At 48.0% G+C, this 26,216-nt stretch overlaps 2 protein-coding genes and 1 long non-coding RNA gene across 4 annotated transcripts in view; 1 reads left to right on the top strand and 2 right to left on the bottom strand.

Moving 5' to 3' along the window:
• The window catches only part of LOC128409528 (zinc finger protein 883-like), a 451,816-nt gene that overhangs the window by 219,553 nt on the left and 206,047 nt on the right, over positions 1-26,216 (bottom strand). The gene's annotated exons all lie outside the window — the stretch shown is intronic.
• The window catches only part of LOC128409573 (uncharacterized), a 145,734-nt gene that overhangs the window by 1,024 nt on the left and 118,494 nt on the right, over positions 1-26,216 (top strand). The window lies entirely within an intron of this gene.
• LOC128409540 (zinc finger protein 883-like) overlaps positions 6,589-26,216 on the bottom strand; it is a 346,762-nt gene continuing 327,134 nt past the window's right edge. Inside the window, exons 3-6 of the mRNA XM_053380094.1 lie at positions 11,941-12,066; positions 9,732-9,905; positions 9,366-9,539; positions 6,589-8,369 (exon numbers count right to left, since the gene is read on the bottom strand). Of these exons, the coding sequence (XP_053236069.1) occupies positions 6,694-8,369; positions 9,366-9,539; positions 9,732-9,864 (1,983 nt within the window). The 5' untranslated portion in view covers positions 9,865-9,905; positions 11,941-12,066 and the 3' untranslated portion in view covers positions 6,589-6,693. The remainder of the gene's footprint in view (positions 8,370-9,365; positions 9,540-9,731; positions 9,906-11,940; positions 12,067-26,216) is intronic.

Raw genomic sequence — 26,216 nt, 5'->3', positions numbered from 1 at the left:
AGGAACCCCAAATGGAGCTCAGAGTCCTGCCAAGTGGGGAAAGGAACATGATATAGCACTTTCCAGATGAGTGTCAATACAATACAATATTCTTTATTGTTATTGTCCCATACAGAACAACGAAATTGAAAAAATCTACATCAGACATTGAAAAACCAACAAGCCTGCTACCCCAGCCTGGTTAGCCCCCTAAAAACTCTGATACCCCATAATTAAATACAATATACTCCCATAGAGACTACCTTACACTGCATTTAAAACCAAAATTGCATTTGGATAGAAACTGCTTCTCAGGTGGCTAGTCGTAGTCTTTATAACCCTGGACCGTCTTCCAGAAGGCAGAAGCTGAAAGAGATCATTTCCGGGGTGCGCACTATCCTGCACTATCTCTGCATCTTTCTTAGCTAGCACCTTCTGCAAATGCTTGCAGGACCATGAGTAGTATGCATGAAAACATCAATGCTAAATTGAGCAGATACCCGGAGGCAGCGCGGATTATTGTGGGGGACTTCACTCACACAGATGTGAGGGCAGTACTCCCAAAATCCCATCAGCACATTGAGTGTGGAATAAGGGGAGAAAGTACTCTTGACAAGGTGTATATGACCATTGGACAGGAATATGAGGCGCCCCTCGGTGGTTCAGATCATGTGTCCCTGCTTCTGACACCAGTGTACACACCCCTCAGGAAACAAGGCCAGCTACAAACACGGATGGTTACGGTGTGGCCTGAGGGAGCCTCTCAGCAGTTGCAGGACTGTTTCCAGGAGACTGATTGGAATATGTTCCACCATCAAGATCTAGAAACTTATACACTAACGGTCCTGGATTATGTTAGATTTGGCAGGTAAACACGAGGAAGGCTATGGGCCCAGATGGGGTGGCTGGCAGGGTGCTAAGAGATTGTTTGGACCAGCTTGAGGAATCTTTATGAAGATTTTTAACCAGTCTCTGGCCCAAGCCACCGTTCCACCCTGTCTGAAATCTGGTAACATTATACCCCTGCCAATAAAAAACAAAGATAGGACTTCCGGGTTAGCTCTGTAGGATCGGGTCTGGCCGCTGCGGTGACGCGGGGACCCTTAAAAATCACAGGCGGTGAAGCCTGTGAACCTGGTGACTCGGCGGGCACCATTTGCGCCCCCCCCGACTTGTGAAGAGCCTTTTTAAAGGCTTCGGAACGGGGGACGGGGTGAGCGGCGCGGTGCTGAGAGTCGACTGCTTCTCCTGCAGAGTGAAGCCGCATTGCCATGGTCGGAGAGCGCTGACTTCTTCTTTGGAACAATTGGACTCTAAAAGTAACAACCCGTGAGTACTACGGAAATTGGCATCGTAAAGAAAAAAATTGTTTTTTAAGAATTAGGCACGATCGGGGAAGGTGTAAAAAGGAAGTCTGCCTCCCCGTCTTGTAAACAAGTTAAAGCAAAGACCTGCTAACTAAGGTCGAGAGAACCTCTTTTTTCCTTCTTTGGTAAAAGACTTTAATTTCACGGTTTGGCAGTATAAGAAATCTTGCTGGAGGATAAAAGAGCTAATTTTGGGAGCTGAAGTGTCACCCTCCCGGACCCGGGAGTGTTCCACAAGAGAGACTGTCGATGAGGTACTAAAGAGCTTGACAGCTGTCAAATTAGCTGTCAAGACAGAAAAAGAGAACTTGTTTCTGCTGCTTCTGCTGGTTATATCTGTTACAATTTTTGTTACAATTTGTTGAAAACAAGGAACTAAACTAACTGGATTTTTGGATTTGAACTGGAATGAACATTAAGAAACCAAAATCCCTCTAGAGGGGGTTTTGGGACATTACAAGAATGGCTGGAGGAGGAAGCGTTCAGGCTGAATTGGACAGAGTCTTTGTTCTCTTGGGAAAGTTACAAGGCCAAATTGATGTTTTGGCTATAAATGTTACTACTCTGGACTCAGCTGTAAACAATATCATGGAACCTGATAAGGATTTGAATCAGGAAGTTTATCCAACTGAACAGAAAGAGAAATTTGACAACATTGAGCACTTGGAGAAGGAGACATATGTTGTCCCTGAAGAAAAGGAAGGAGGAACTGTAATTCTGCAGATGATGAAAGAGGACTTGAGGTTTGACATGATGGCAATGAAGGAAAATAAGAACTTGATGTGGAAAATCTGGCCTGAATTGGAGATGGAAAAAAGGAGAGATCTCCTTATGTGAAGATCTGAAGACCTAAGGATTACAAATTTGCTTAAGGTGGAGGTTGGAGCCTTGGGGACATTTGGTTTTGAAAGGAGTAAGAAACAAGATTTGGGCCCCACCTTTAAGTATGGAGGACTGGTTGGAAGAAATATGGATCCTGAAGGGCCAGAGCGTTTCCAAGATTTGGTGTTTAATTTTAAGGACTATCAGAAAAACCAGCAGAGAGGAATTGAGAGAGAATTAAGAGCCTCGGATGTGAGGTCTCCAGGCTAATACTAGATTAAGACTGGTGGATATTTGTGGGGGACTGAAACCGGGAAAGGGGGGTGTGGGGCTTGGGAATCCAAAGGGTTTTGTTGTTGTTGTTTAGTCGTTTAGTCGTGTCCGACTCTTCGTGACCCCATGGACCAGAGCACGCCAGGCACCTCTGTCCTCCACTACCTCCCGCAGTTTGGTCAAACTCATGCTGGTAACCTCGAAAACACTATCCAACCATCTCGTCCTCTGTCGCCCCCTTCTCCTTGTGCCCTCCATCTTTCCCAGCATCAGTGTCTTCTCCAGGGAGTCTTCTCTTCTCATGAGGTTGCCAAAGTACTGGAGCCTCATCTTCACGATCTGTCCTTCCAGTGAGCACTCAGGGCTGATTTCCTTAAGAATGGATGCGTTTGATCTTCTTGCAGTCCATGGGACTCTCAAGAGTCTTCTCCAGCACCATAATTCAAAAGCATCAATTCTTCGGCGATCAGCCTTCTTTATGGTCCAGCTCTCACTTCCATACATCACTACTGGGAAAACCATGGCTTTAACTATACGGACCTTTGTTGTCAAGGTGACGTCTCTACTTCTCAAGATGCTATCTAGGCCTGTCATTGCCCTTCTCCCAAGAAGCAGGCGTCTTTTAATTTCGTGGCTGCTGTCACCATCTGCAGTGATCACGGAGCCCAATAGAGTAAAATCTCTCACTGCCTCCATTTCTTCCCCTTCTATTTGCCAGGAGGTGATGGGACCAGTGGCCATGATCTTCGTTTTTTTGATGTTGAGCTTCAGACCATATTTTGCACTCTCCTCTTTCACCCTCATTAAAAGGTTCTTTAATTCCTCCTCACTTTCTGCCATCAAGGTTGTGTCATCTGCATATCTGAGGTTGTTGATATTTCTTCCGGCAATCTTAATTCCAGCTTGGGATTCATCCAAGCTGAACTATTTAAAATTTTAAAAGATGATGCTGTTAAGGTGCTACACTCAATATGCCAGCAAATTTGGAAAACTCAGCAGTGGCCAGAAGATTGGAGAAGATCAGTCTACATCCCAATCCCAAAGAAGGGCAGTGCCAAAGAATGTTCCAACTACCGCACAATTGCACTCATTTCACACGCTAGCAAGGTTATGCTTAAAATTCTACAAGGAAGGCTCAAGCAGTATGTGGATCGAGAACTCCCAGAAGTGCAAGCTGGATTTAGAAGAGGCAGAGGAACCAGAGACCAACTTGCAAACATGCGCTGGATTATGGAGAAAGCTAGAGAGTTCCAGAAAGACATCTACTTCTGCTTCATTGACTATGCAAAAGCCTTTGACTGTGTCGACCACAGCAAACTATGGCAAGTTCTTAAAGAAATGGGAGTGCCTGATCACCTCATCTGTCTCCTGAGAAATCTCTATGTGGGACGAGAAGCTACAGTTAGAACTGGATATGGAACAACTGATTGGTTCAAAATTGGGAAAGGAGTACGACAAGGCTGTATTTTATCTCCCTGCTTATTTAATTTATATCCAAAGGGTACATAATTATAATGTGTTTTTACTTTCATTTTGTTTTGGTAATGTGTATGAAATTTGGGAAATTCGTGGAAGGGAACCTGGGTCGACTTTAGAAAGAATGTTTTAAGAATGTGTATTGAGGTACAAGTGTTGATGTTGAAGTTTGGATAAGGTAAAATTGGTTTGTTTTAAAACGGACTAAATTAAAGGAAAATAAGGTTAGCAAAAATAAATTGAGGAAATGAATGAAAGAGAAAAAGTAAAATAATAATATGTTAAATTAAGCATAGAAATAGGTTAAAAATTATGGATAAGGATTTGCTGAATTAACAATTTGAATTGGAATACAAGAAAGGGGGTATGAGGAGGTCAGGGAAATAGGTTATTGAAAAATAGATTTTGTGAACTTTATGTGTTTTTAATTTTTTCTGCTCTTTGTTTTTCTTTTTGACTTAGTTTTTTTGTATTGTATTAAATTCGAAAATCTTAATAAATATATTTTTAAAAAAACACAAAAAAACAAAAGATAGAGTCTGAATGATTTTCGCCCTGTGGCGTTGACACCCATTATAATGAAGAAAAACTGGCAAGGAACCGTATCATATCTTGATCCTTACCAGTTTGCATACAGAGGATGCTGTGGCAATGGCTTTACATGCTGTCCTGACTCATTTGGAGAAGAAAGGGAACTGTGCAAGATTGTTATTTGTAGACTTTAGTTCTGCATTTAATACTATTCTTCCGCATAGATTGGTGCCCAAACTATTAGACCTGGGACTTCCACCGTGTTTGTGCAGGTGGATATTAAATTTTCTATCAAACTTTTTTATATGCTCTATACAGCTGACTGTGCCCCCAAATACCCCAGTAATAAGATCATTAAGTTTGCAGGTGATACAACGGTGGTTGGTTTAATCATGGCTGGAGAGGGGGAGGTGGCCTATAGGAAGGATGTTGAGCAGTTGGGGGAGTGGTGCAGGAAAAACAACTTCCTCCTTAGCTGAAAGAAAACAAAAGAGATTATTGTGGACTTTAGGAAATGTAAAGCACTTGGAATCGCCTCCACGGTCCAGGGACTGATCCGCCCTGGCTTCCTCCTCGGAGGTCCCTTCAGAAGGAGATGGGGTCCCGGGTCTCCATGGGGGAAAGCGTTCCTGAGGCCTGCGTTCGAGGCCAATGCTTTCGCCTTTCAGGCTCCAGCCCACCTTCTCTCTGGTGCTTTTGTCAGCTGTAGAGATGGGATCACATGCAGACATTCCCAAGTTTAATAAGGATCCCTTGAAAAGGCTGAGAAACCTTCTTCTTTGGCCAATGAACTTTGCCTCTGCGTGATTTATTGGGAACCAGATGCATCTACTCCAAAGAAGCTTCTGCAGCGCCTTGGCATTGAAGACCCAGAAAAAGAGACGGAGGGGAATGTGTGGGTCATAAGCTGGAAAGGAGTCGCTGGGTGAGGCAGAAGGTTGTGTTGAGCAGGCGAGGGAAGAGCAGGAGGAAAGAGAAAGAGCCCCAGGGAAAGAGGAGGTTGGGCTGAGCTGGTGTGGGAATGAGCGGCAGAGAATGCAAAGCAACTCCGGAAATGGTGAACAAGGCAAGCTGTGATCTCGTTTGAGGAAAGGGAATTAAGATGCCTGCTTCCCCATCCCCAGTGGATTAAAATGTCCAAAGATTAGGGAAAGAAGAAAGAAGAGGAAGCAGGATTGGATGAACATTATAAGAGACCACAATTAGGGAAAGAAGAAAGAAGAGGAAGCAGGATTGGATGAACATTATAAGAGACCACAATTTTCCATTGTGACTTGGCTGAGATTTGTTGGAACAGTTTTTAAAAGGCTTTATAGAAACTGGACCTAGAAACTGGAGAAATACTAATTTGGATTATTAGACGAACATTATAAGAGTCATATTGCACTGTCTGAGTTGGTTCAGATTTGAAAGCTGGGCTAGGGAGGGAGATGAAGGGAATGTGTCATCTTGGTGAAGAGGAGAAGAAGAGTTTGGATTTGATATCCCGCTTTATCAGTACCAGGAGGAGTCTCAAAGCGGCTAACATTCTCCTTTCCCTTCCTCCCCCACAACAAACACTCTGTGAGGTGAGTGGGGCTGAGAGACTTCAGAGAAGTGTGACTGGACCAAGGTCACCCAGCAGTTGCATGTGGAGGAGCGGAGACGCGAACCCGTTTCCCCAGATTACGAATCTACCGCTCTATGCTAAATACCACTTACCACTGCATGCTAAATACAGCTGGGTTTATTCTGTAGTGCAGATTATGAATCATTGTTGCTACAGATGATTTTCAGACGGAGATGGGAGTTTTCTTTTCGGTGCCTGCCCTGTGGAACACCCTCCCAGCAGATGTCAAAGGAAAAAACAACTACCAGACTTTTAGAAGACATCTGAAGGCAGCCCTGTTTAGGGAAGCTTTTAATATTTGATGCATTACTGTATGTTAATATTTTGTTGGAAGCTGCCCAGAGTGACTGGGGAAACCCAGCCAGATGGGAAGGTTATCAATAAATCATCATCATCATCATCAATTTTTTGTATTTTATATTCCTTTATTTTGAATTTAGGAGGACACACATAGGAAGAGGAGAGTTGGAGGTGGGAGGGACCTGCAAGGAATGCAGGGAAGGAAGGATCTGCCAGGGTGGGAGACGGGGAGAAGAGGGGGATCCTGCCTTTCTATGGGTTGACGAATGATATGATATATATGATACAAATGGTATAAACAGTATTTTTAGTTTATATCCCCCCCTCTTCTCTTTTCTATACAATTGTATTTTGTAAGGGTTGTTTAATATTTTTTGTTTTATTTCTCTTTTTTGCTTTCCCCTCTGTATGAATTCTTTGATGGGAAGTGAGATGGGAGCTCAGTCTGAAGCTCTTTCCACATTTCAAGCACTGATAAGGTTTCTCCCCGGTATGAATTCTTTGATGGGAAGTGAGACTATCCTTCCGATTGAAGCTCTTTCCACATTCGAAGCACTGATAGGGTTTCTCCCCTGTATGAGTTTTTTGATGCAAACTGAGCTTTGTCCCCTCCCGGAAGTTCTTCCCACATTCGAAGCACTGATAGGGTTTTTCTCCTGTATGAATTCTTTGATGGGAGGTGAGACTGTTCCTCTGACTGAAGCTCTTTCCACAATCCAAGCACTGATAGGGTTTCTCCCCTGTATGAATTCTTTGATGCAAAGTGAGATTCACCGTCTGACTGAAGCTCTTTCCACATTCCAAGCAGTGATACGGTTTCTTCCCTCTATGAATTCTTTGATGGTAAGTGAGACTGGCCTTCCACCTGAAGCTCTTCTCACATTTCAAGCATTGATAGGGTTTCTCCCCTGTATGAGTTCTTTGATGGGAAGTGAGCTTGGCCCCCTCCCCGAAGCTCTTCCCACATTCGAAGCACTGATAGGGTTTTTCTCCTGTATGAGTTCTTTGATGGGAAGTGAGATGGGAGCTCTTTCTGAAGCTCTTTCCACATTGCAAGCACTGAAAGGGTTTTTCCCCTGTGTGAATTCTTTGATGGGAAGTGAGATGTGCGCTTTGATTAAAGCTCTTTCCACATTTCAAGCACTGATAGGGTTTCTCCCCTGTATGAATTCTGTGATGGGAAGTCAGATGGGAGCTTTCAGTGAAGCTCCTTCCACATTCGAAGCACTGATAGGGTTTTTCCCCTGTATGAGTTTTTTGATGCAAAGTGAGCTTTGTCCCCTCCCTGAAGCTCTTCCCGCATTCGAAGCACTGATAGGGTTTTTCTCCTGTATGAGTTCTTTGATGCAAAGTGAGCTTTGTCCCCTCCCTGAAGCTCTTCCCGCATTCGAAGCACTGATAGGGTTTTTCTCCTGTATGAGTTCTTTGATGGGAAGTGAGAGTCTGCCTGTGACTGAAGTTCTTCCCACATTTCAAGCACTGATAGGGTTTCTCCCCGGTATGAATTCTGTGATGGGAAGTGAGACTGCTGCTAATACTGAAGCTCTTTCCACATTTCAAGCACTGATAGGGTTTCTCCCCGGTATGAATTCTTTGATGGCAAGTGAGAGAGCTGCTTTGAGTGAAGCTCTTTCCACATTCCAAGCACTGATAGGGTTTCTCCCCGGTATGAATTCTTTGATGGGAAGTGAGATGTGCGCTTTGATTAAAGCTCTTCCCACATACCAAGCACTGATAGGGTTTCTCTCCTGTATGAATTAATAGATGAGAATTGAGATGGGCCTTCTGACTGAAGCTCTTCCCACATTCCAAGCACTGATAGGGTTTCTCCCTGCTCTGTCCTTTGTTGTGTGAAGTGAGGCTATCCTTCTGAACGAAGCTCTTTCTTTGACGGGAGGTGTCCTGGGAGCTCTGACGGATGTTCTCTCCACACTCTGAATATTTATATGACTTCTCCACTATGTGGCTTCTCTTGTGGTCCCCCCTGTTCTTCCCTTCCAGTTCATCTCCATCTGCAATGAAGAGAGAAGCGAATTAGAGCCTCAGGAGGAAATGGAGCTCCAGATCATTGAACCAAGTTAATGAATGCTTGTGATAGAGGAAGAACTAAAAATACAGTGGTGCCCCGCAAGACGAAATTAATTCGTTCTGCGAGTGTCTTCGTCTTGCAGGTTTCTTCGTCTTGCGAAGCACCGCTATTAGCGGATTAGCGGCAATTAGCAGATAAGCGGCTTAACGGCTATTAACGGCTTAGCGGATAAGCGGCAATTAGCAGATAAGCGGCTTAGCGGCTTTAAGAAAAAGGAAAAAACTTGCAAGAACTCGAAAAAATTTTCCTCTTGCGAAGCAAGCCCATAGGGAAATTCGTCTTGCGAAGCGGCTAAAAAATCGGAAAACCCTTTCGTCTTGCGCGTTTTTCATTTAGCGAGGCATTCGTCTTGCGGGGTACCACTGTAGTTAGATGTGGGACCTTTCTATAGTTTTCACTGTCTTTGTTGGCTGGTATTAACTGACATATTGTTTGGCTTTTATCTGGAATGGACTTTGTTCTGGCTCAATCCTGGAATACACTCCATCTCCAAGGTCAGTTATCTCTTTGGTCAATCAAATGCAAACAGAAGAAAAACAAGCCTGACAGAATGTTCCTTGTTTTTAAAAGCAAATAAAAAGTTATTCCAAAAAGAAAAAGACAACACACAGAGGCCCCATCTGCATTCAAACTGCAAAGCAGGATCAGTGAGTTGTCTGACATTGGCAGGGCATTCAGATCACAGTACTAGTTTTAGACCTTTTGAGCTGTGGTGGCCGGGGAGCTGTGATCTATTCCTGGCTCAAATTGCCTGCAGATGACAAAGGAGCAGGCAGGCAGGTGGGGGAGGCAGAAAAGGTGCTCCCCTTCTCCATCTCCATCTGCCTGCCTGCCTCCCCCCACCCCCTAACTGAGGAAGCCCCAATACCTCTCTGGCTCCATCCATCCAGGTCCCCATCTCCCCTCCCCTGGAACTCACCAGATCTCTCGGAGGTCCCTGGGAGGGAATGCTCAGAGGTTGTGGGGAGGGATGTAGGAGACAGCCGGACCAGGTCAACTGTCCATCTTCCCCCTTCCATCCTTGCTAGCTTTGCAGGATCCGTCTCTTTCATCCTTCCTGAGGAGTCAAGGAGCCAAAAGAAGCTGCAGGGTCCTGGGAGAGAGGAAGAAGGAAAGGGAGCCTCAGAGGCCCTGCAGGGATTTTCTGGCTGGAGGAGAAGCCTCCCAATATCTTGGGGGCCCCATCCACAGCAAAATCCCTGCTTTATCTCATTTCTGGCCAGAGAGCTTTCCCTCTTCACCCTCCATCCATCCATGTCCCCATCTCCCCTCCCCTGGGACTCACCTGATCTCTCTGAGGTCCCTGGGAGGGAACGCTCAGAGGTTGTGGGGAGGGATGCAGGAGACAAACTGACCAGGTCAACCGTCCATCTTCCCCCTTCCATCCTCGCTAGCTTTGCAGGATCCGTCTCTTTCATCCTTCCTGAGGAGTCAAGGAGCCAAAAGAAGCTGCAGGGTCCTGGGAGAGAGGAAGAAGGAAAGGGAGCCTCAGAGGCCCTGCAGGGATTCTCCTGCCTATATATTCTCCTGCCCCCGGAGAAGCACAAATGGGGCAGCCCCTTCCCAACAGAAGCCCCATTTCTATACCTCTCCAGTGGTATAGAGTTGGATGTGGTCAAAAATGAGATGGCAAGAATAAATAATAACATCCTAAGCATCAGTGAACAAAAATGGACAGGGATGGGGAAATTCAGTTCAGATGACCATCACATCTACTACTGTGGGCAAGATTCCCGTAAAAGAAATGGAGTGGCCCTCATAGTCAAGAAAAGAGCGGCAAAAGCTGTACTGGGATGCAATCTCAAAAATGATAAAATGATCTCGATACGAATCCAAGGCAGACCTAAAAGAAATTGAATACAGATTTCCAAAGAATAGCAAGGAGAGACAAGAGGGCCTTCTTACACGAGCAATGCAAAGAAATAGAGGAAAACAATAGAATGAGAAAAACCAGAGGTCTCTTCAATAAAATTGGAGATATGAAAGGAACATTTTGTACAAAGATTACCATAATAAAAGACAAAAGTGGTAAGGACCTAACAGAAGCAGAAGACATCAAGAAGAGGGGGCAAGAATACACAGATGAGGAGGAGGAGGAGGAGAAGAAGAGTTTGTATTTGATATCCGGCTTTATCACTACCCAAAGGAGTCTCAAAGCGGCTAACATTCTCCTTTCCCCTCCTCCCCCACAACAAACACTCTGTGAGGTGAGTGGGGCTGAGAGACTTCAAAGAAGTGTGACTGGCCCAAGGTCACCCAGCAGCTGCATGTGGAGGAGCGGGGAAGCGAACCCGGTTCCCCAGATTACGAGTCTACCGCTCTTAACCACTACACCACACTGGCTCTCCAGAGGAATTATACCAGGAAGATGGAGGGCAGAAGGAGAAGGGGACGACAGGACGAGATGATTGGACAGTGTTCTTGAAGCTACCAGCATGAGTCTGACCAAACTGCGGGAGGAAATAAAACACCACCTAACAGGGTGGATCCAGTATCACCAAATAAATGAGGTCTTCAAAGCTGACAAGAAAAAGGATTTTGTAATTTCAGTATTGGATAAAGAATTACTACAAAACAAACAAAACAAAACAAAAGTAATTTGTAAAATGTATGGAATCTTATTGGAGTGTGAGGATATGGATGAACAAGTTAAGGTGGTAATGATCAAATTGGCTATGGATTTAGGGAAACGTATTCAAGTAACATCATGGGGGAAATTATGGAAGGAGAGTTGGAATTTTACGGCTTGTGAGGCAATAACAGAAAATTTGATGAAGATGTTTGAAATAAGGAAATATTTCTTTACGCCACAGTGGCAGTGAGAACATTTATTGCCAATTAATTGCCAAAAATTGGAAAAAATAAATAATTCTGACAAAAAAAAAGCTCTCTTTGGAGGAGGGTCCCTGGCACTCAGAGAGAGAACATAAATTTTGTTACTACTCCGGGTCAACGCTATCTTTCCCCTTAATTCCTCATGAAGTTTCCTAATACCTGTTATACCATATGCCTTATACAATTTTCTAAAATTCTATGATTATCCCTGCTGAGTTTTATTTAATGGAAATTGAGACTGGTTTCCTAGGTGAAGCTTTTTCCACATTCTAAACAGTCCCCTGTAGGAAATATTTCATGGAAAATTAGATTCACCAACAGAATGAAGCCAGACGAATGTAGAAAGGGAAAAAGAAAATTAAACAGGATGTACCTCCACGTCCCTAAGATCTCTGAAGCCTACACTGAAGAAGGCCTGGGCAGCTCAGACCAGCCTTATCCTGGTTTGAAAAGGCAGGACTGGTGGAAGAATATTCCCAGACAGAACAGGAGATACATCTCCTATTGAGAGTTTTCCATTCCAGGAGAGTTGTGGGTGAGTTAACATCTCAGATGCTGTAGGTGGTGCTATTGGGCTCCCTCAAAATAGAGGAGGTTTGTCCTGCAGAGATCTGTATGGAATTTCAAAGCTGATTTCATGATCCAACAGGGAGTCTTACCTGAGAGGCCACGATCCCAGGATTCTCCTCCTTGACTTCCTTCTGCAGAGCTCTCTGGTCAGGATCCAGCAAAGCCAAGTCTTCCTCTGTGAAAGGAACAGCTACGTCTTCAAAGCACACTGGACCCTAAGAGAAACAGGGAGAATAAAGACGATATTTTTCTACACATTGCTCTGTTCTTTTCTGTAACAATTTTGTTGTGTATTTAAATGATGGGTACAGTGGTACCTCGGGTTACAGATGCTTCAGGTTATAGACTCCGCTAACCCAGACATAGTACCTCGGGTTAAGAACTTTGCTTCAGGATTAGAACAGAAATCGCACGGTGGTGGTAGCGGAGGCCCCATTTTCTAAAGTGGTACCTCAGGTTAAGAACAGTTTCAGGTTAAAAATGGACTTCCAGAATTAAATTAAGTTCTTAACCCAAGGTACCACTGTATTAATCTTTGTGTAAGCGGGGGAATTCACATAATAATAATTTTATTATCTATATGGTACTCATCTTCAGGTAAATCTTTGCAAGCATTCCCATTTTCCAGATGGAAGCATCTCCTCTCCCTTCATCTGGTGGGGAGGACCCTCCCCCTGCCCTCAAGCCAACTTCAAGGGGCACCAGGAGGGGGAGGGGAGGGGAAGCCCCATTGTGCATTGTGAGGGGAGAGAACGGTTGGTTGGTTGGCATCCATCTGTCTTAGGAGACCATGGAAGAGTGCATCTTTGGGAGTGAGATCTGGGGGAGAGACATGTGTTGTTGCATCTGGGACACATGAAGTGGTCCGGTTGTGCTGCTGCAGATGCAGAAGGGCTTTTCTTCTCCCTGTGCTCCCCCCATGTGGGAATGTTCCCGTCTGGCTGCAGCCTCTGGTCACAAATGTGACTTATCCCTCCCTCTGAAGGGGGTTTATTTCCTTGACAAAAGCCCCCTCCCCAAAATGAAGGCAGCATCTGGATCCCAAGGAAGAGCAGAGCTGCAGACCTCCTGCAAACTCGCCCCCTCCCTGGCTTGCCAGAGAGGACAAAGGAAGACCCTCTGCTTGGGGGTCTCCACCCACCATGCATGATCTGAGCAGGGACCCCCATTCATCCTCCCTGCAGCCCTGGGACCCCCTTCTTCCCAGGACACACTAAGGGGGCAGAGAGAGGAGACTCACCGGTTTCCAGGAGGGGCACCAAGGAAGCGTTTGAAAAAAAGAGAGAGAAGAAAGCAGGGAGGGAGGGGCTCCTGCTCTGGAGGACCTTGCCCCCTCCCCCTTCACTTCCTGCCCTCTCTAGGAATCCAGCTCTGCTCCTTTTAACCCTTGGCAAGCCGAGTCCTCCCCTCCCTCTCCCTGCCTTCAGTTTTCCTGCTTCTGCGCTCTAGGGGCTGCCCCCCTTATCTCCCCCCTTATCTCCTGGGAGGGAGAAGAGGCGAAGGGCTGCCTAGTGGCGGGAGGTGCCTTGGGCTCAGAAATGGCTCCCTCCAGACACCCCTCCAAAAACACCCTCCAGCTCAGGGGGGGAGGGGGGGCTTCCCAGTCAGGAGACCCCTCCCCCTCCCGAAAATCCCCTTTCCCCCACCAGGAAAATAGGGAGATGAGGAAGTGTCCCAGGCGAGAAATGAAACGCACTCGCGATCTTGGGGGGAGGCCAAAATGAGATTTACTGTAATAAGCTTGCAGGAGACCCACCTACAAAGGACCCATGGAAAATGGCTAATCAATAAAGCAGCTTTGGGCCAATAATTTATACCTTCAGATCAATTGAAAAAAGAGGTACTTTATGCCAGCCCCAAACTCGACCCAAACCGGATATTAGACGTAGCAAATGGAAATCCGCCCCTAAAGCCCCGGGAAACTGCCGCCTGGTCTGCCAGGAACCCTTGGCGCCAAAACTGAGGCGAGGCTCAGATTTCGAAGGGCGGGCAGTTGGGAAAAGGCGGGAAAAGTCGCTGAGGGAAAGAAGCAGCGGGGGGAGGGGCGCCTCCTCTCTCGTCCCTCAGAGACACGCAGAGACACAAGGGGGACCCTCTTGGGAGGGGAGCAGAAAGGAGGGCTCTCCCAGAAAGGGGTGGCATGGGGGTCTCTCCCTTGTCGCAGGAAACCCCCCCCCAATCATTCAGTTTGTACAAACTTCACTCACACTCACACACTGCATACGCTACGCTTCTGTTATAAATTCATAGAAAATCAACCATACATCGGATCTGCACTGTTCCACTTTTATTTTACTCCGTGAAGGAAGGACTACAAAATGGGGAAGGTTTGATACAGGCCAGCCATAATCCCTTGAGCATCCCAGCACATCCACAGGAGCCCTGCCCAGTTGCTCTGCCAACCCTGATGGTCCTAGACAGAAGACAATCAAGATCACAAAGAACTTCCATATGGGAGTGGATTCAGCATGGACTGGAACAAAGGACAATGATCAGCTCTTCCCCCTGGGGGCAGGAAACTGCAAACTCCCCTCTGTCACCTGGAAAGTACTCATGGGGAGGGGGAAAGGGGGAACCAGCCAGGTTACCACCGCAACCCCTCCTTTCTGTGATGTATGTATGATGTTTCTGGGGGGTGGTCTTGATCTACAGGGTGGCAATTTCAAAAGTCTTCATAAGGCCTTGCACACCCCTGTTGCAACAGTTCAACAAAGGCCAAGCCTACAGACTGCTGTTTTGCTCCAAGTTATCCTGGTTGGTGTCTTTGTTTTTGTCCAAGGGAGCCCTCGGATTTTTCCGTTAACAGCTGGAGACTCCCCTTCTGGCCCCTCGGGGTCCCAGGAGCCCTTTCCGGATGGCCCTCGCTTGTTCCCCCGCCTCAGGCAGTAGTTCAACAGGAGAAGTCTCAGGGGCCCAGTGTGGGGAATGGGGAAATTGCTGAACTGGGGTCCTCCCAGTCCAGCCCAGACAAGAAAGAGAGGGAGCTCTCAGAAGAGGAAGCCATTGCGGAGAAGAACCGGACTTGGCTGTTCTCTGCTGAGGGTCTCCTGCCTTTCTTCCAAGGCTTCCTGGGGGTGCCATGGCCAGAGGAAGACACAGCCACCCCCCCCCCCAAATCCCCTGCAGGGCCCTGGGGAGCAAGCAGAGCCTGCCTCAGTTTCCTTCCCCAAGGCCTTGGAGGAACCTTGGGGTGCGGAAGGAGGGACCCCAAATGGAGCTCAGAGTCCTGGCAAGTGGGGAAAGGAACATGATATAGCACTTTCCAGATGAGTGTCAATACAATACAATATTCTTTATTGTTATTGTCCCATACAGAACAACGAAATTGAAAAAATCTACATCAGACATTGAAAAACCAACAAGCCTGCTACCCCAGCCTGGTTAGCCCCCTAAAAACTCTGATACCCCATAATTAAATACAATATACTCCCATAGAGACTACCTTACACTGCATTTAAAACCAAAATTGCATTTGGATAGAAACTGCTTCTCAGGTGGCTAGTCGTAGTCTTTATAACCCGTCTTCCAGAAGGCAGAAGCTGAAAGAGATCATTTCCGGGGTGCGCACTATCCTGCACTATCTCTGCAGCTTTCTTATCTAGCACCTTCTGCAAATGCCTGCAGGACCATGAGTAGTATGCATGAAAACATCAATGCTAAATTGAGCAGATACCCGGAGGCAGCGCGGATTATTGTGGGGGACTTCACTCACACAGATGTGAGGGCAGTACTCCCAAAATCCCATCAGCCCATTGAGTGTGGAATAAGGGGAGAAAGTACTCTTGACAAGGTGTATATGACCATTGGACAGGAATATGAGGCGCCCCTCGGTGGTTCAGATCATGTGTCCCTGCTTCTGACACCAGTGTACACACCCCTCAGGAAACAAGGCCAGCTACAAACACGGATGGTTACGGTGTGGCCTGAGGGAGCATCTCAGCAGTTGCAGGACTGTTTCCAGGAGACTGATTGGAATATGTTCCACCATCAAGATCTAGAAACTTATACACTAACGGTCCTGCATTATGTTAGATTCGGCAGGTAAACACGAGGAAGGCTATGGGCCCAGATGGGGTGGCTGGCAGGGTGCTAAGAGATTGTTCGGACCAACTGGCAGGAATCTTTATGAAGATTTTTAACCAGTCTCTGGCCCAAGCCACCGTTCCACCCTGTCTGAAATCTGGTAACATTATACCCCTGCCAATAAAAAACAAAGATAGGACTTCCGGGTTAGCTCTGTAGGATCGGGTCTGGCCGCTGCGGTGACGCGGGGACCCTTAAAAATCACAGGCGGTGAAGCCTGTGAACCTGGTGACTCGGCGGGCACCATTTGCGCCCCCCCGACTTGTGAAGAGCCTTTTTAAAGGCTTCGGAACGGGGGACGGGGTGAGCGGCGCGGTGCTGAGAGTCGACTGCTTCTCCTGCAGAGTGAAGCCGCATTGCCATGGTCGGAGAGCGCTGACTTCTTCTTTGGAACAATTGGACTCTAAAAGTAACAACCCGTGAGTACTACGGAAATTGGCATCGTAAAGAAAAAAATTGTTTTTTAAGAATTAGGCACGATCGGGGAAGGTGTAAAAAGGAAGTCTGCCTCCCCGTCTTGTAAACAAGTTAAAGCAAAGACCTGCTAACTAAGGTCGAGAGAACCTCTTTTTTCCTTCTTTGGTAAAAGACTTTAATTTCACGGTTTGGCAGTATAAGAAATCTTGCTGGAGGATAAAAGAGCTAATTTTGGGAGCTGAAGTGTCACCCTCCCGGACCCGGGAGTGTTCCACAAGAGAGACTGTCGATGAGGTACTAAAGAGCTTGACAGCTGTCAAATTAGCTGTCAAGACAGAAAAAGAGAACTTGTTTCTGCTGCTTCTGCTGGTTATATCTGTTACAATTTTTGTTACAATTTGTTGAAAACAAGGAACTAAACTAACTGGATTTTTGGATTTGAACTGGAATGAACATTAAGAAACCAAAATCCCTCTAGAGGGGGTTTTGGGACATTACAAGAATGGCTGGAGGAGGAAGCGTTCAGGCTGAATTGGACAGAGTCTTTGTTCTCTTGGGAAAGTTACAAGGCCAAATTGATGTTTTGGCTATAAATGTTACTACTCTGGACTCAGCTGTAAACAATATCATGGAACCTGATAAGGATTTGAATCAGGAAGTTTATCCAACTGAACAGAAAGAGAAATTTGACAACATTGAGCACTTGGAGAAGGAGACATATGTTGTCCCTGAAGAAAAGGAAGGAGGAACTGTAATTCTGCAGATGATGAAAGAGGACTTGAGGTTTGACATGATGGCAATGAAGGAAAATAAGAACTTGATGTGGAAAATCTGGCCTGAATTGGAGATGGAAAAAAGGAGAGATCTCCTTATGTGAAGATCTGAAGACCTAAGGATTACAAATTTGCTTAAGGTGGAGGTTGGAGCCTTGGGGACATTTGGTTTTGAAAGGAGTAAGAAACAAGATTTGGGCCCCACCTTTAAGTATGGAGGACTGGTTGGAAGAAATATGGATCCTGAAGGGCCAGAGCGTTTCCAAGATTTGGTGTTTAATTTTAAGGACTATCAGAAAAACCAGCAGAGAGGAATTGAGAGAGAATTAAGAGCCTCGGATGTGAGGTCTCCAGGCTAATACTAGATTAAGACTGGTGGATATTTGTGGGGGACTGAAACCGGGAAAGGGGGGTGTGGGGCTTGGGAATCCAAAGGGTTTTGTTGTTGTTGTTTAGTCGTTTAGTCGTGTCCGACTCTTCGTGACCCCATGGACCAGAGCACGCCAGGCACCTCTGTCCTCCACTACCTCCCGCAGTTTGGTCAAACTCATGCTGGTAACCTCGAAAACACTATCCAACCATCTCGTCCTCTGTCGCCCCCTTCTCCTTGTGCCCTCCATCTTTCCCAGCATCAGTGTCTTCTCCAGGGAGTCTTCTCTTCTCATGAGGTTGCCAAAGTACTGGAGCCTCATCTTCACGATCTGTCCTTCCAGTGAGCACTCAGGGCTGATTTCCTTAAGAATGGATGCGTTTGATCTTCTTGCAGTCCATGGGACTCTCAAGAGTCTTCTCCAGCACCATAATTCAAAAGCATCAATTCTTCGGCGATCAGCCTTCTTTATGGTCCAGCTCTCACTTCCATACATCACTACTGGGAAAACCATGGCTTTAACTATACGGACCTTTGTTGTCAAGGTGACGTCTCTACTTCTCAAGATGCTATCTAGGCCTGTCATTGCCCTTCTCCCAAGAAGCAGGCGTCTTTTAATTTCGTGGCTGCTGTCACCATCTGCAGTGATCACGGAGCCCAATAGAGTAAAATCTCTCACTGCCTCCATTTCTTCCCCTTCTATTTGCCAGGAGGTGATGGGACCAGTGGCCATGATCTTCGTTTTTTTGATGTTGAGCTTCAGACCATATTTTGCACTCTCCTCTTTCACCCTCATTAAAAGGTTCTTTAATTCCTCCTCACTTTCTGCCATCAAGGTTGTGTCATCTGCATATCTGAGGTTGTTGATATTTCTTCCGGCAATCTTAATTCCAGCTTGGGATTCATCCAAGCTGAACTATTTAAAATTTTAAAAGATGATGCTGTTAAGGTGCTACACTCAATATGCCAGCAAATTTGGAAAACTCAGCAGTGGCCAGAAGATTGGAGAAGATCAGTCTACATCCCAATCCCAAAGAAGGGCAGTGCCAAAGAATGTTCCAACTACCGCACAATTGCACTCATTTCACACGCTAGCAAGGTTATGCTTAAAATTCTACAAGGAAGGCTCAAGCAGTATGTGGATCGAGAACTCCCAGAAGTGCAAGCTGGATTTAGAAGAGGCAGAGGAACCAGAGACCAACTTGCAAACATGCGCTGGATTATGGAGAAAGCTAGAGAGTTCCAGAAAGACATCTACTTCTGCTTCATTGACTATGCAAAAGCCTTTGACTGTGTCGACCACAGCAAACTATGGCAAGTTCTTAAAGAAATGGGAGTGCCTGATCACCTCATCTGTCTCCTGAGAAATCTCTATGTGGGACGAGAAGCTACAGTTAGAACTGGATATGGAACAACTGATTGGTTCAAAATTGGGAAAGGAGTACGACAAGGCTGTATTTTATCTCCCTGCTTATTTAATTTATATCCAAAGGGTACATAATTATAATGTGTTTTTACTTTCATTTTGTTTTGGTAATGTGTATGAAATTTGGGAAATTCGTGGAAGGGAACCTGGGTCGACTTTAGAAAGAATGTTTTAAGAATGTGTATTGAGGTACAAGTGTTGATGTTGAAGTTTGGATAAGGTAAAATTGGTTTGTTTTAAAACGGACTAAATTAAAGGAAAATAAGGTTAGCAAAAATAAATTGAGGAAATGAATGAAAGAGAAAAAGTAAAATAATAATATGTTAAATTAAGCATAGAAATAGGTTAAAAATTATGGATAAGGATTTGCTGAATTAACAATTTGAATTGGAATACAAGAAAGGGGGTATGAGGAGGTCAGGGAAATAGGTTATTGAAAAATAGATTTTGTGAACTTTATGTGTTTTTAATTTTTTCTGCTCTTTGTTTTTCTTTTTGACTTAGTTTTTTTGTATTGTATTAAATTCAAAAATCTTAATAAATATATTTTTAAAAAAACACAAAAAAACCAAAGATAGAGTCTGAATGATTTTCGCCCTGTGGCGTTGACACCCATTATAATGAAGAAAAACTGGCAAGGAACCGTATCATATCTTGATCCTTACCAGTTTGCATACAGAGGATGCTGTGGCAATGGCTTTACATGCTGTCCTGACTCATTTGGAGAAGAAAGGGAACTGTGCAAGATTGTTATTTGTAGACTTTAGTTCTGCATTTAATACTATTCTTCCGCATAGATTGGTGCCCAAACTATTAGACCTGGGACTTCCACCGTGTTTGTGCAGGTGGATATTAAATTTTCTATCAAACTTTTTTATATGCTCTATACAGCTGACTGTGCCCCCAAATACCCCAGTAATAAGATCATTAAGTTTGCAGGTGATACAACGGTGGTTGTTTAAATCACGGCTGGAGAGGGGGAAGTGTTGGTACTAAAGGGTTAAGAGGTAACAAGTCGCTCTAATCACTGAGCAGCTGGAAGTCATTAAGCATCCAAGAATGTGAGTTAGTTTGTATAAATAGTCAGTTCACCCGTGTGTCTTCCCCCCCTGGGCGTGTGGGCTGATATGAGTTAGGTTTAGAGTAAAGTTTTCTTTATGCCGGAGATAAAAGCATGTGTGCTTTATCGCCAGGGTTTTTTCTTTTGTAAATAAAGTTTTTTCCTGAGTTCCAAAGTGCTTGCTCCAGGATTCTTCATTGAAAGGTACTGTCTCTCCTGCCTTCTTCACCGTTGCACGAAATTCTCTGCTGAGATATGATGTATGGCGTTGGAAGCGCACTGGACGTTTACTCAACATTAAACTAATTAAAGTTTAATGGACAGGAAGTGGCCTATAGGAAGGATGTTGAGCAGTTGGGGGAGTGGTGCAGGAAAAACAACTTCCTCCTTAGCTGAAAGAAAACAAAAGAGATTATTGTGGACTTTAGGAAATGTAAAGCACTTGGAATCGCCTCCACGGTCCAGGGACTGATCCGCCCTGGCTTCCTCCTCGGAGGTCCCTTCAGAAGGAGATGGGGTCCCGGGTCTCCATGGGGGAAAGCGTTCCTGAGGCCTGCTGTCAGAGGCTCAGGAGCAGAAGAGCAGGGGAGAGAGCAAATAGAGAGCGGAGGAGAGGAATCAGAGGGGAGTGTAGGGGAATATGACAGTGGACCGAGAGATTCCATGAGCTTCTCCAGCGAATCAGAAGATTCCCAGGAGGGGGCGCCTATGGTAAGGGCGAGGCGAATCCCAGAGGGGACGATCCATAAACAGGGAACCAGAGGGGAGTCCCAAAGGAGTAGCGGAGAAGTAGGGCCAGTTCCCCCACCAGAGCACAGTGGGGGAGAAGAGGCATGGGAGTCAGGACCAGCGTCTCCTCCATCGGGGAGTGGGGAGACGGAGGGAAGGGCAGGTCCAGCTAGCCTCCCCGAAAGGGGGAGCAGTGACACAAGTGTAACGGTCAGAAGGAAAGTGGGAGGCTGCGCGCGCGCGCCAAGTTCAAATGTGGAGGAGCGCGGGACAGCAGAAAACCCGGATTGGGAGCCAGGTCCTAAAGCCCGAAAGAGGGGGGAGGAGGAGTCGGGAGAATCAGCGTCAGAAGAATCTCGGAGGGCAGAGACTCCGACTAGCAGAAGGACCCAGAGAAAGAAGGAACAGAGGAAGAGGTGGAGTAAAGCTAGAATCTTAAGCTGGTGTCAGGGGGGCGGAGATTCAGATGGGACTTCTATGATCTGACGGATAGATGTAGCGTTGCGCGCTGCACGTCTGGAAATGAGACTGAACTTCAATAAAGACTTTTGAACTTGAGCAAGAAGCAGCGTTGGTCTTGTGTGAGCTGGGACCTTGGGCAGGGCTGACAGTAAGTCCCATCTCCAATAAACTCTGCGAGCTCACGGAGATAGGCAAAGATGACGACTGAGGAAAAAGTCAAGCAATTGCAGGAAGCGGTGTCAACGCTCTACGCAGAATTAGCTGCGTCTAGGAAAAAAGAAGAAGACACAGCTGCGCTCTGCCAGGATCTGCAAGCCAGGTGGGACAAATGGGGAAAGGAGGGGCAGCTGGGAGCCAAGCCGGAGGGAGTTAGCCTCGGGAAAAGGGGGGCAAGCCTTGTGACCCATTTTGACGGGAACCTGCAGCAGTACCCTAACTTCAGAGCAGAAGTAGTCTTCGCGCTCAATTTGCTTCGGAAAGATTTTAGAGATGAGGAGGAGAAAGTGGGTTTCATAATCACTCATCTGCATGGGGAAGCTAAGTCGTGGCTGCGAACTTTGCTACGCGAAAATGACCCCGCCCTCAAAGATTCAAGCGCTTTTATTGGAGCCATGGACGCTTGCTTTAAATCAACGGTGGATGTGGATGTCGCTAGAAGGGAAATGCATGGATTGCGACAAGGGAGAGCGACGGTGCGCCAGTATCATTCCCGCTTTTTTGGGTTAGTAAATGTGCTGGGCTGGCAGAAGGACTCAGCTGCCGTCAGGGATCTGTTCTGGGAGGGGCTGAATGGAGCCGTTAAAGATGAACTGGCGAGGGGGGAGAGACCCCAAAATACAACAGAAGTAGTCCAAAGGGCGCTTGCAATTGGGGTGCGCCTGGAAGAACGCCCGTGGAGCAGGGAGGAGGGGCGAAGAGCAAACACGTCAGTTAGAACGACTCCCTTCCTACCCAGAGAGACAGAGCGCGCTCAGTCCACGCCTCCTCTCATAAGTGGAGAGGAGCCAATGGAAATCGGAGGTGCAAGGGCTCAGACAGCAAGCAGAGCCCAGACACCAGGAGCAGTCAAGGCGAAGGCTCCTAGAGGGAGCAGGAAGTGTTACATCTGCGACAGTGCACAGCACATGGCGAAAGAGTGTCCCCAGAGGCTCCAGAAGCACACTGCAGCCTCAGCAACTGTTAAAGGAGGAATTCAGCAGGGAGTTGAGCAGCAGGGAAAAGGCGACGCCTGGTTGGAGATGGAGGCTCTGGGGCTCAACCAGGCGAGTCAGTGAAACAGTCCCCAGAGATTTTGCAGCCCACAGACCCCCTCCCACCCAAACCAGTGGTGCAACTCACTGCATCGCTCCAGCTGCCCGATGGGCTCACCCTGGAGGTCCCTATTACCATTGACTCTGGTAGCAACGCAGACTTTGTAGGGTTGGACTTCGTCAAGCAGCATCGCATAGCACTCCTGCCAGCCACGATGCCCCTAAATGTTGTCACGGTAGATGGCAGGAAGATACTGGGAGGAGAGGTGGTACAGCAAACACCGCCTCTGGTGATGCAAATTGGAAACCACCGCGAAGTCATCAGTTTCAACGTCACCCACCTGTCGGACACGCCCATAGTGTTGGGCATGAGTTGGCTGGATAGGCACAGCCCGGCATTAGCGTGGTACCAGCGGCAATTGACCTTCTGCTCTTCCTACTGCGCAGCGCACTGCATCCAGACCTGCCAGGAAGGAGAGGGGCAAGAGGATGCACCGCAGCTACACCTAGGCGTGGTGCAAGCGGTGCCCAACAAGTACAAGGACTTTTTGGAAGTCTTCTGCGAGAAGGAAGCAGACAAGCTGCCTCCCCACAGACCCTACGACTGCAAGATTGACCTCCTGCCAGGGGCGACGCTGCCAACTGGGAAACTGTACTCCATGTCTGAAGACGAAATGCAAGAACTCAGGGAGTTCATAGATCGCAATTTGAAGCGGGGATTCATCCGGGAATCCAAAGCAGTGGGGGGCAGTCCCGTGTTTTTCGTGAAGAAGAGAGACACGCCCGAACGGAGGCTCATAGTGGATTATAGAATCATCAATTCCAGGACAAAGCCCACAGCATTCCCCATGCCCAAAATTGACGACCTGCTCGCGACGGTGAGGAAGGGACGGATCTTCACCAAGTTGGATTTACGAGGGGCCTACAACCTTATACGCATGCGGGAGGGCGACGAGTGGAAGACAGCCATGTTTACGCCTTTAGGAACCTATGAATACAGAGTCATGCCGTTTGGTCTCCAAAATGGCTCCCATTGTTTCCAAGCTTTCATGCACTACGTGCTAGCGGGACTCCTCTACAAGAAGTGCGTCTGCTTTTTAGATGATATCCTGATCTTTTCGGACTCGCAGGAGGCGCACGAGGAGGACGTCAAGGAGGTCCTGCAGAGACTACGGGAGCACAGACTTTACGCCAAACTGGAGAAGTGCCAGTTCGACACGACAGAGGTGGATTTCCTGGGCTACAAGCTGTCCGACAAGGGACTTGCCATGGACAGCGCCAAGGTCCGCTCAGTGTTGGACTGGAAGAGCCCGCGCAACCGGAAGGAGGTCCAGAAGTTCGTCGGTTTCGCCAACTTTTATCGCAAGTTCATCAAGGGGTTCGCGAAGGAGACAGCGGCCATCACGGACACCCTCAGCTCCAAGAAGAAGAAGTTCACCTGGACGGACCAGGCGGAGCAGTCCTTTCGGAGGCTCAAGCGTCTCTTCGCGTCCGAAGAACAGCTGCTACACGTAAACCCCAGCAAACCGATGAGGGTTGAAACGGACACCTCGGACAGAGCGGTGGGGGCGGTCCTGTTGCAGCAAGATCCGCAAGGGGACTGGAGACCGTGCGCATTCTACTCCAGGAAGCTCAGCACGTCGGAGCAGAACTACACCATCTGGGACAGGGAGTTGCTGGCCATTCATGCAGCCTTCAAGGCGTGGCGGCACTTCCTCGTCGGAGCCAGACACACGGTGCAGGTTCGCACGGACCACAAGAACCTGGAGTACTGGCGCACGGCGAAATTCCTGAACCAGAGACACATCCGCTGGGCGGAGTTCTTTGCAGATTTCGATTTCCGGATAGAATACATCCCGGGAGACAACAACGTCATGGCGGATGCGCTATCCAGGAAGCCGCAGTATCTCGAGGAAGCGGCACCGGCAGCGGCCAAACACATTTTCGCACCAGAGGTGTGGGCGTGCGCTTCAGCCGCAGTGGACCTGGACGCAGTCCGTCGTGCGCTACAGGCGGATTCGTTTGCGCAAACCAAGATGGAGGAGGTGCGAAACGGCACAGCGAGGGACGACGAGTTCCAGATACGCGACGGACTACTCCTCCGCAAAGGGGCTCTCTACGTACCGGGAGAAGACCTTCGCGCGAGAGTCTTGCAGCAGCTGCACGACGCGCCCAGCGCTGGGCACTTCGGCAAGGACAAGACGGCGGAATTAGTCACCAGGGACTTTTGGTGGCCCAAGGTGCGGGGAGAAGTTGCGGATTACGTTTCCAGGTGTGACACCTGCCAAAGGGCCAAGCCAGTACACAGGAAGCCGGCGGGTCTGCTGGAACCGCTGCAGACGCCGCTCGAACCATGGGAGAAAGTGGCCCTGGACTTTGTTACAGATCTGCCCAGTTCGCGCGGCAAAACAGCAGTACTCGTGGTCGTGGACCTCTTCACCAAAATGGCGCATTTCATTCCGTGCGCGAAGGTGGCCACAGCGGAACAGACCGCCAAGCTGTTCATAGACCACGTGTTCAAAGCTCACGGCCTGCCGCGGTCCATCCTGTCCGACCGGGGCCGCCAATTCATCTCGAACTTTTGGCAGAAGCTGCTGGGCATCCTGAACGTCAAGATCAACTTAGCGTCGGCACGACACCCGCAGACCAACGGACAAGCGGAGAGGGTCAACGCCATCATGCAGCAGTACCTGCGATGCTACGCCAATCAACAGCCCTCGACCTGGGTGGACTACCTACCGCTAGCCGAGTTTGCCTACAACAACACGAAGCACGGGTCTACAGGGGTGACACCGTTCTTTGCCAACAATGGGCGCCACCCCAGAACCTTCCCGGGGTTGGAGACCGAGGCAGAGGGGGAGCCACGGGGGGCAGAGCACTTAGCCGCAGAGTTACAGGAGGTCCATGAGCAACTCCGAAGGCACTTGGAACTCGCGAAACACGCCTACAAGATGCAGGCAGACAGGCACAGGAGGGTTGGGGAAGACATACAGGTAGGGGACTGGGTCTGGTTAGCAGCTCAGGCAGTGCCGGCCAGAACGCTAGCTAAGAGGAAGCTAGGACACAAGCAGCTGGGACCTTACCAGGTCGCGGCACAAATCAATCCAGTGGCCTACCGGTTGACACTCCCGGAGGGCTCCAGAATGCACCCAGTCTTTCACAGGTCAGTGCTCACGCCTTACAAGGCGCCCCACAGGTTTCAGGCGCCAGGGACCGCACCAGCTCCACGTAGCCCATCGCCAGCAGGGGAGGGACCACAGAGGGCGACGCCACTCAACGAGGTCACAGAGATTTTGGACTCCAGATGGGGGGAAGAGGGAGTTGAATATCTCCTCGCCAGGGAAGGTACTCCGGCCAGCGCCAACGAGTGGGTGCCGTGCTACGCCGTGGAGGAGCACTATCTCAAAGACGAGTTCCATTCGATCTTCCCACACAGACCCATGCCGGCGGAGTATTTTGACGACTGGCTTTTCACACCCACACTGTCAGCCAGCACGTTCCAAGGTTTCTCCTCAGATGAGGAGCCGACGCCGGGGATGAGCTCCCCGGAGGGGTCGCTCTCGGGGTTTGCCACGGACCGCTCCTATTGGTGGGACACTCAACCAGAAGTGGGGTGGAGCAGGGAACTGCTGAGGGGGCCCTTGCATACAGCCTCACCCGAGGGACCGGGGGGAGAGGAGGACATGGACGTGTGGGGGGAGGATCTTGGTTTTGAGCACGACAGCAGAGAAATGGAAGCAGAGGAAGTCGACGTCGACGAACCCATCGTGGGGGGGCCTGATCCCGCTGGACGGT

This window comes from Podarcis raffonei, chromosome 2 (assembly GCF_027172205.1).
Source record: "Podarcis raffonei isolate rPodRaf1 chromosome 2, rPodRaf1.pri, whole genome shotgun sequence".
Taxonomy (NCBI): domain Eukaryota; kingdom Metazoa; phylum Chordata; class Lepidosauria; order Squamata; family Lacertidae; genus Podarcis; species Podarcis raffonei.
This window is presented reverse-complemented; position numbering and strand designations above follow the sequence as displayed.